General features: G+C 32.7%; 1 protein-coding gene across 1 annotated transcript; it reads right to left on the minus strand.

Annotated features, from left to right (window-relative positions):
* Positions 1-1,531: 1,531 nt before the first annotated feature.
* Positions 1,532-9,541, minus strand: LOC127070607 (uncharacterized). Its single transcript, XM_051008792.1, has 11 exons — positions 9,395-9,541; positions 8,711-8,752; positions 8,524-8,624; positions 7,632-7,719; positions 7,490-7,553; positions 7,187-7,407; positions 6,963-7,103; positions 6,712-6,873; positions 6,426-6,611; positions 5,991-6,056; positions 1,532-5,251 (listed from the first exon to the last, which is right to left on the minus strand). Exons 1-11 carry the CDS (start codon positions 9,458-9,460, stop codon positions 3,740-3,742), a joined length of 2,649 nt encoding a protein of 882 aa, XP_050864749.1. The 5' UTR covers positions 9,461-9,541; the 3' UTR covers positions 1,532-3,739.
* Positions 9,542-9,619: the final 78 nt, after the last annotated feature.

Raw genomic sequence — 9,619 nt, forward strand, 5'->3', positions numbered from 1 at the left:
GTCATTTCGTATTAACGACGTAAGAAAGTGATTCTTCTCGCGAAATCGTGCGATGAATTTTTCGATAGATCGTACGAATGTTAATAACGTTACGATATCCATCCATCCATCTCTTTCTTTTCCCATTTGCAATTTCACTTTCTCCAGACCACTTTATCGATTAAACTATAATAGTGGAATGTACCTGCGTGAACGCATTATTCTCGGTGGGTCGTTTAATCATCTATTTACTTAGCTTTCCGATCAATCGTATTTAATTAATTCTTCGTTGGCCCGTAAATATCGTATTCTTTTTTATCGGCATTTCTCAAACGATGTTTAAGAAGATAAAAAATGATATAATTAGGGCAGTTGTGACGTAGGAAAGTTTCAGAGCAATATCGTTCCTTATATTTACGTATATTTTACGTTTGTTTCGTCAACAACGCACGCGTACGTACGTAGTACACACGTTTACATATTAAAAACAATGCTCGTAATCGTTCCTACGTGAATGGACGATGTCATCGAGGACGAGAAGGCAAATTGGCAAAATCGTTTGAGAAAGGTCGATTGAGAAATATTTCCTTTGTGTACTTGGCAACGATTATTAGGTTTATAAACGAATCTAGGTCAAATACTGTTTCATCTTTTGAAAACTCTCCAGTCAAACTGGTTTACCAATTTTGTTGTCGTCGATACGATTGCGGCGGTATTTGATCGAAATTCGTTCGAAAAAGGTGACTACATCGAGTCCAACGATAAATCTCATGCGACACGGAAATATCCTTCCTATATAATCTTAAGTAACGTCGATTTTCTAGATATAACCTTGCGTAGGAACATCAATATGGTTTTAATTCGAGATATATCAAAGCACCTTTCGTGTAGATTCATCACACGCGAAAAGACGACGACGACGACGACGACGACGACGACGAGTCGACGTTTACTACGATCTTCCTTTTATATACGTACTTACTTATTTTTGTCCAAAAACTTTTACCTTATTGGATTAATGGAAGCCTTATTATCTATTACGAAAGCAGCTCTCTTTCTCTCTTTCATTCATTCTCTTCCTTCTCTTTTGTTTTCTTCAATCGCGAAGCCTCGTACGACATTGGATCACGTGATTTTCGATCATATGATTTCCGATCACGTGGGTTCATTCAAGCAATCCACTGTTGTTGTTATCGCACGTATTGTTTGCATTTTTTTGCAATAGCTGTCGGATCGGAGAACCCTATGTACACGTTAATACGCCATTTAGTTCAAACGAGTCTTCCTTGGTAAAATCTTCTAACGTGTGTGTTCGTCGGATTGGCGTCATCATACCGTTGTTTCTTTAAAAATCTTCACCGTTGAGTCTGCGTGCTTCACGTGTACATATCTCGTTAACGTCGTTACACCTTTCTCGTTATTATTGTTTAATATCTTGACGTTCTTCAATTCGGTATTCACGCTTTTGTCTGTTTCATGGAACGCCATCGCTCTGTCTATATGACCAGGAACGACATTTTGACTAACTTTTCTTCAAATTTTATTTAACGCAGTAATGCAGATCGAAAGATTTTTCACCTTCGCATTATTTATTATCGTACGTACAATTTTTTTTTTGTTTTTTTTTTATAAGCGTTATGGATCTTAAAATGATTTTATGGTTACCTCGATCTGTTGTACTGCGTAGTTCAAATCAATAACAAAACACATAGAAAGAGTGCAGTGCGACGTGCAACACTCGTAACACGTGGTGTACATGTACATATGTGTATGAAATTAGAATTAGGCGAAAATATATCATTCAGCGAAATTAGCGATACACAAAATAACTCGTCGTAATCATGACGAATATGCATACACACACACACACACACACACACACATATACATCTTTTTTTTCTATTAGGATTATTATAGTATATCTCTGAAATTTTAATATAAAAAAATATTAAACGTGCAAGTACACGACTTCGAAGTTTAATTTTGAGATTTGACTTTTAGCTTTGAACGAACAATTTCATTCATAAAATTGTATTAAAAGGTCGTAAATAAATGTAATTCGTTGATATATATAAAAAGAAATTTATATTTACAAGAACTGAAATTCGATTAACCTCCACTTTTGCATATACAACTTTTGTAAACGATTCTTAGCAAGTTTTGTAGAGAATAAACTTTTTTCAAATATTATTACGTCTAATATACGAGTTTATGATAAAACTTTGTAAACAAACTCTTTTTTCAAGCATCTAACTTATTATATAATTACAATATTATTCAGATTAATAACAGCAAACTTACACTCATTGCAGACACTTAAAATTTGTGATAATTTATAAAACAGTTTTGAGAACAAGTTACTTTTTTAGAGAGAGAGAAAAAAAAACTATTGGATATTAATTGTTAATCCAATTATTTTAAAGATCTTTCTAAAGAATTATTTATCCTATTCGTATACACATTTAAAATTGGTTGATTTTAATTTTGGCTACTTATTCTACATCGTACATTAGCAGTTTATTACCACGAAGGAATGCAATACAAAAACGTTTATACGTTTAATATAATAACGTCATATTAAACATTGTAATTGAATAATGCATAGATCATAGATAGACATAGATAATTTAAAAAAGTATAAATAAAACACTATAAAATAATAATATTGTACTGTCATATCTTCACAATATTTATTAGATAAATTAATATATATTTTAGAATTATAACAAATCTAAAGCTTTGGCTATTAAGTTCACATATCAGATGTAATATATAGACGTATACATACACATCTAAATATGATTGCTTTATAGATATAAATAAGTCTCCTAGATATCACTTTACATGCAAGAAAGATCGAGACATGCTTATTTTGAGAAGTTACACATTCTGAAGCGTTAAAAAAAGCAAGATCTCAATAGAAAATTGAAATTAAACCTAAGAAGACGTTATGTAATATTACAATTGACATTATTTTTTGTTGACTATCAAATCGGAAACTATTTAAAAATAAAATCGTCGTCACTTTGCTATAAAAAATACTGATATCTTGAATTTCAAAAAAAATTTTTCTAGAGATAATAACGTTCTAAAATCATGTCTGGTTTATTTCAAACATGCATTATGAATAAAGCAAGTACAATAATTAAATTCATAGAGTTTGAATATATAGATATTCATTGTGAGTCTTAGAGCGCACAGTAAATTTGTATTTCAATAGCATTTGTTAGAAAATAATTATCAAGGCAGTATGATAAAGCTTCGGATGCATCTACTGAAATCGTCACACGACATGCAATTAAAAAAAAAAAAAAAAAAAAAAAAAAAAAAAAATATTGATATTTTCACAGATATAAGCAGGAAGTAAATCGGACAATATCTAATTTTAAACGAGGTATAACGAGTTCGAGTGTTATTATTCTTACTTTCATATAAAATATATTAAAATTATTTTTTTCTATTATCATTCTATATTTTTCTAATTTTCTCTCTTCCTACTTGCCACACATCGTAACTTCTTAAGACACATAAGAAAAAGTAATACTATTTCTTTATAAGAAATATTTAAATAATATATCTTTGATTTATATACCAGTCACAATCAGTCACATAATTTGAACTGGAAATATAAAGATGATATAGAATGATTTAAGTTAAATAAATACTCTATGCAAGTGATAAAAGTTATAATGAAAAACATATGGAATAGAAAAAGTAGGGCCTTTTAAAAAAAAAAAACAGTAACGAACGATGATGACTCTCACGAAACAACACAGCAACATCTTTGACATCTACTCTGCTTTTGTACAATATTATTTTTATATTTTTGCGTTACTTTGTAAGCTTTCAATTTCAATCTAACATTCCCTGTATTATCGCCAATATCTTGACTTTTTATTGAATTACTTCTAGTAGTATTTTTGGAAGCCATCTCGGGCTTACTCTCGCATCTCAATATCTCTACCTCGTTACCTATTATTCTACATACACTCGAAGATGCTGTTCTTACATCACTATCGCATTTGTCTTGACCCGAAATTTGTGACTGCGTATTAACTACTCTATCTTGTTTCCTAAGCTCCTCTATACTTGTACTATTAATTTTGATAGAAAATTCTTTAGAATGAATTTCCTCACATTCCAAATTTTCTCTTGGAACACATAAATTCACACTATTGGTAGTTAACGTGTTATCCGCTTCACAGCTTCTATGCATTTCACTATAATAATTTTCACCATCTACATTCGATCCTATATCTTGTATGTTTTGTATACTTTCGTCGGAAGTTTCCTCCATTAATTCGTTCACTTTGCTACCTACCGATGCTATATCATCTATTGATTTTTCATTTAAATATTTCTTTACGTCTTGTTTCAATGGTTCCTCGTTTGCAGCTGACGATAAATGGAGTCCAGTTTCATGAGCTTTTTTTTCTGCATTCAGTGGCTCTTCGTACGTTAGATTTGTTTGACTACTTGAGTATACGTTTGACTTATTCTCTAAATAATTATTGCATTTATTATCGTGCAAGTAAACTGAACTTTCGTTGGATTCGATGTTACTTGCATTGATTATCGCTATACGTGGTATAATCAATTCACCGCCAGGTGGATTTAAATTAGAAGTCGATAAATTCATAGAGTCGTCAAAATTGTGATAACCCTGTTGGCCTTTCCCCTCGATCCAAGCTTCGGTTAATATATGCGATCTTTGCCATAAAATGTCGCTATTGCATCTCCTTTTCTCTATGTCCGAATACTGTTCCTGAGTATCAGGCCACGAGTGTAAGCGACATTGACTATTACTCTTTTTCATAACGGACTGTCCTTCCATATCTGCTTCACGTTTTTTATCACGTGCAATTAATTCTAATTTTGATTTCAATAAAGCTGGTGATACAGCTCTATCAATGCGTCTTGGTATATTCGACGAATGAGCCGATTGAAGCGTTAAAACACTGTCACTAGCATCAATTATATGATCGATATCTATATCAGGAACTTCGCCCGACACTAAAATAGCGTTTGGACTTGGACTGTCCATACTATCCGGAGTATAGGGATCATGCTTAATAGGTGCTGCGTGCAAAAGGTTGGATGAACGATCAGCAGAGAGCGTTCGTGCACTAACGTAACTAGTGCTATCAGGCAACATTGGTAACAAATCCAAGTAATTGTCAGGAACTCGAAAGCAAAACTCTGGTGCGCATGGCAAGCTGCAGCAATTAATCATACCTGCTTCTGGTGCGAGATTAACCCTCAAGTAGACTGGCTGTAAAAATGAAAAGAAAACACGAACCTTATATATCGTGGTATACTTTTCAAAAGAATTCAACAAGAGATGTTGTTAATATATTGGAGTTCTACGTAAAGGTTAACTAATGTCAACATGATTCGATGTCGTGATGTGTCCTGTGATCTGTGGATAACACTCGTTGGCTTTTTTTCTTAGATTTTATATAAGGTACAATTATAGAGGAAGATTAATTAAAATGCATGACTCACATCTATCCATCGTTATCAAAAACTTAAAAGGAGCGTGTAAAAGGAGTTTCCTCGTCCTCTTTTCTTTTTTAAATCAATTACTTTCAAAACGTATACGATATAAATATGTGGAAAAACGATAAGCTGAACGTTACAGATCGTTTCTTTTTTTGATAACGACAGTGAAGCTAGCAAGTCAAAATTCATGAAGAATGTAAGATTTGAATTATGGTACTACATCCAAAGGGTCCCAATGAATATATAATCAATCAAAGCAACAAAGATCTAACGAAAATAAAAAGTACATGGGAAGCCAAAGAGAAAAGTAGACAGACAGTTCATATAGTACCTTAATGCTTAGAGATTCATTCGAAACTCCAGAAAAACAGGCTGCACCATAATAATTAAAACAGTGGATCATCAGAATAAGATTTAGGAAGTGTGTAAATATATATGTACCGAGTATAATAAATATAGCAAGTAAGATTCGTCGTTACGAGACATATGTATAATACAACTTATCTTACCTTATGATCACCCATGCAAGTTGTTCTTCCTATTATACCATACTCTACTGCATTAGAAGAGGATATCTGCAAGAAAAAAAAGGGAAAAAGAGAAATAATAATAAAAAGAAAAAATACGAAAAAAAGAAAAAAGAGAAAAAAAGAAATTATACCATATATCGTATAAAATTATCCAATATACTTTTTATTAACTTTTTACGGTCGTAATACTCTTTAATGGATAACACGTAGGTGATGTACGTAATTAATTGTTGCCTGGAAAATCTACTCCTACGGATTAGGAGTGTGAAATTCACTTTTCGTTTATACTTCATATACGTATAAAAATATCTGCGCGATGCAATAAGATAAGCACGACACAATAAAAACGCCTTGCCAGGAATATCCTTCGACCGCAAAGAGTTCAGTCAAACAAATAAAGTTTATATCGCATACGTTTTGGACTAGCATCTTTGCAGTGGGGCTCAGTAATACTCTGTCGCACCAAGCTGGCACTCTTGTTTGCATATAACTTGTAGCTTCATTTACATCCTCTTGAAAAGGATAACTTGGAATAAAATTAATTGGAAATTCAAACAATCTTCCTTCAAAGTCTTCCAATTCCTTGTCATATTCTCGTAGCTGCATAAACATCGGTTATTTCATTATGGAGTTCCTAATTATTAATGCATTTCGATAAGTAACAATAGATTAAACAAATAAAAAATAATGCATGACTTACCCATTGTCCACTATTATCGACAAAAACATTTTGATGTTCATAATACGAGAACTCTTTTTTCCCCAATGATAATACAAGATTATCTTCCTTGTTGTGAAATTGTAATTTAGAAATATTTCCTTTATTCGATAGTTTTCTTTCTTGAGTATCCTCAGTGAGTTTCTATTAATTGCAATAACGAAAATGATTACTGAAAGTTTATATTCGTTAATATCCAGTACAGATAATGACCTTAACAATACGATCTATACCTTAATTACACCAGCAGTGTCAGTTCTAAAATTAAAATCACCAAATAAAAAGTACGGTGCTTTCGGATATTTGTCACTGTGAAATCTATCCAACGTATGTTCCAGCGCTCTTCTGCGCGTCTTACTATAAACGGATGGAAACTGCAATTACGTAGCAGAATGGTGAGATAAAAAATAATGCGAAAAGGATTTTCTATCTCGCGTAATTGAATTGTCTAACTTACAGTTTCCATTGCAATAAAATTACTTGCATCATGGAACAGATGTATGTTTATGAGATCAAAAACTGTTCCATTAATACTCCATCGCGTTCGCAAATATCCTTTTCTGGACCACTTACATTCTGGGAAAAAGTCTTGAGGGAACTTTGCTTTTTCTTTGGTCGTAACTGCCTCTATATTACCAGAATGAGTTTCCTTGCCACATACCGGTGCAAAAGAGCATTCTAAAATCAAGAAACAAAAACAAAGTCAACGTATCATTCCAATTAGATTATTTTTCAAAGTGACAATTGATAGATTATCTACCTTTGAAATCCCATAATAAAACGTCTTTTAAAGACTCGTGAATAAAATAAAAATTTCCCAGTGCCTATAAAAAAAATTTATTCGATAATCTCGATGCACCAGAATAAAAAAAGTAAATCTTTATTATTATATTTCAACTTACCGTAAAGTGTTCAGCCGACGAATAATCCTCATCTAGAAATACTCTTGTTTTATCAAACAGCCTTAGTTCTTCTGAAGACATTAGTAAGCTAAGGAGAAAAGAAAACTTCAATCATTGATAAGTGCAAAAGTCTAAAGAGGAAGATTATACGTTCTGTAAATTTTATAGAATTTTAAGGATCTCTTATGACTTTTTTTTTTTCATCTTTTTATATTGTGCTTCCACATGGATATCGTTCAATAAACTAATCTTTTGAAGCGGCTCGACCAACCGTAAAGTCATGCGTGACATTCTATTTTTATCCTTTTCTGCCGCTTATGCGTTAAATTACATTCAATATCGCGAACAAGGATACCCATTTGATTTACCTCGCTTCTTCAAAGGCTCGTTTATAATTTCTATATTATATTAAAAAGATAAATCGTGTGAAGATTGTTGGTAAAGTTACAAAAGTAATATCATTTTTTTTAATTATAGCATACTATGAAGTATCGATATTAAAGATACGTTGCATTAATGTTGTATTGATTGATCATAAAATAATAAAGTTAATTATATATAATTCATGCAACTGTAAAAGAAAATTTGATAAGTACCGTAATATAATTTACAGAAAATGATATAACAATCTGTTTAGAATATAACGATCTTTGCATAACCGCGTTAGTAGAAACCTTTAAAGAAACCACTAATGAGATTCTGGTTACTACTTGGAGCACACAGGAAACGGCACGGACCGTATCAAGAAGTCGCTTCCATCGTTTATAAAGCGACACATTTAATCAATTCTTTTAACAGGCCATTAAAATTGCGCATCGAGATTTATGTTCGTAGAAATGAAATTTTAATTAAAAAAAAACTAACGAATTGAAAAAATTTAATAGACATTTACCTAACAAAGTCTTCCACGTGTCTCATACTTTGTTCATAATTTTTTCCACCTACTTCTTGGCAGTGCAGCGCTATAAACTTCGAATCTAGACGCGATATGGTCTAAAAAAAAAAGAGGGGAAATTATAAAAGGATGCGACTTAATTCCATTTAATTCGCAAGATAATATTGACGGTAGTAAAACTTACCGATAAAAATTCTTCTGTCCATATCTTTAACATGACACTAGGCTGCGAAGTAAAACATGAAAAGAACATTATTAAATGACAATAATCGTTCGAAAAACGTCAAAAATAATCGCATTCGTAATACGTCGAAAATAAGTTGAGAAAAAGAAAGAAAAGAAAGAAAAGGCGCGCGTTTGCATTCGGCAAATCAAACATCAAACAATCGAGCGCCTCGATTCGCTGTAACGCGTCGGCACTTGCAAACAGTACCGGCGGCACATATATACGTGTATAAACGCACTCGACACGCACACACGTGTACATCGTACAGGTATATAAGAACTCACGCGCTAAACGATACGTTGTCATATCGAACGAATTGAATTGCGACGATAAAATATTTTAATTTCACATACGTACATATAATATAAACGAGACGGCGTAAGAATCGTTCGATAAAGTACAACGCATCGGACGGTTTTCTTTCAGAGATCAATCACCATTCACAACAATAATACCAAAATAAGAGTTTGAACGCGCGTACGAGTAGTAAACAGTCAAAGCAAAACAAAATACGTGACGAAAGCGCGCCAAATGAAAAACACAATAAGAAACGAAGACTTAAGGAAAGAAAAGAAAAGAAAAGGAAAACAGAGAGAATTAAATAGTTGTTCGTAATAAATATAAAGTGTAAATAAAACTTACCTCTTCGAAGATACTGCCGACGTTTGCTGTGACCAAAAGGATCGGAACGCCTTCGATGGTAGCCATTCTCGAGGGTTCGACGAATATAGAAAGAAGAAGAAGAAGAAGAAGAGGAAGAAGAAGAGAAGAAAAATCGAGCGAACTATATCCTCGTCGCGGATCCTCTTGAGAAGAAGAGGAGCTTACGTCGAGGAGGCCCTTGAAACGACGTGAATGCGCAACGTG

This window comes from Vespula vulgaris, chromosome 19 (assembly GCF_905475345.1).
Source record: "Vespula vulgaris chromosome 19, iyVesVulg1.1, whole genome shotgun sequence".
Taxonomy (NCBI): domain Eukaryota; kingdom Metazoa; phylum Arthropoda; class Insecta; order Hymenoptera; family Vespidae; genus Vespula; species Vespula vulgaris.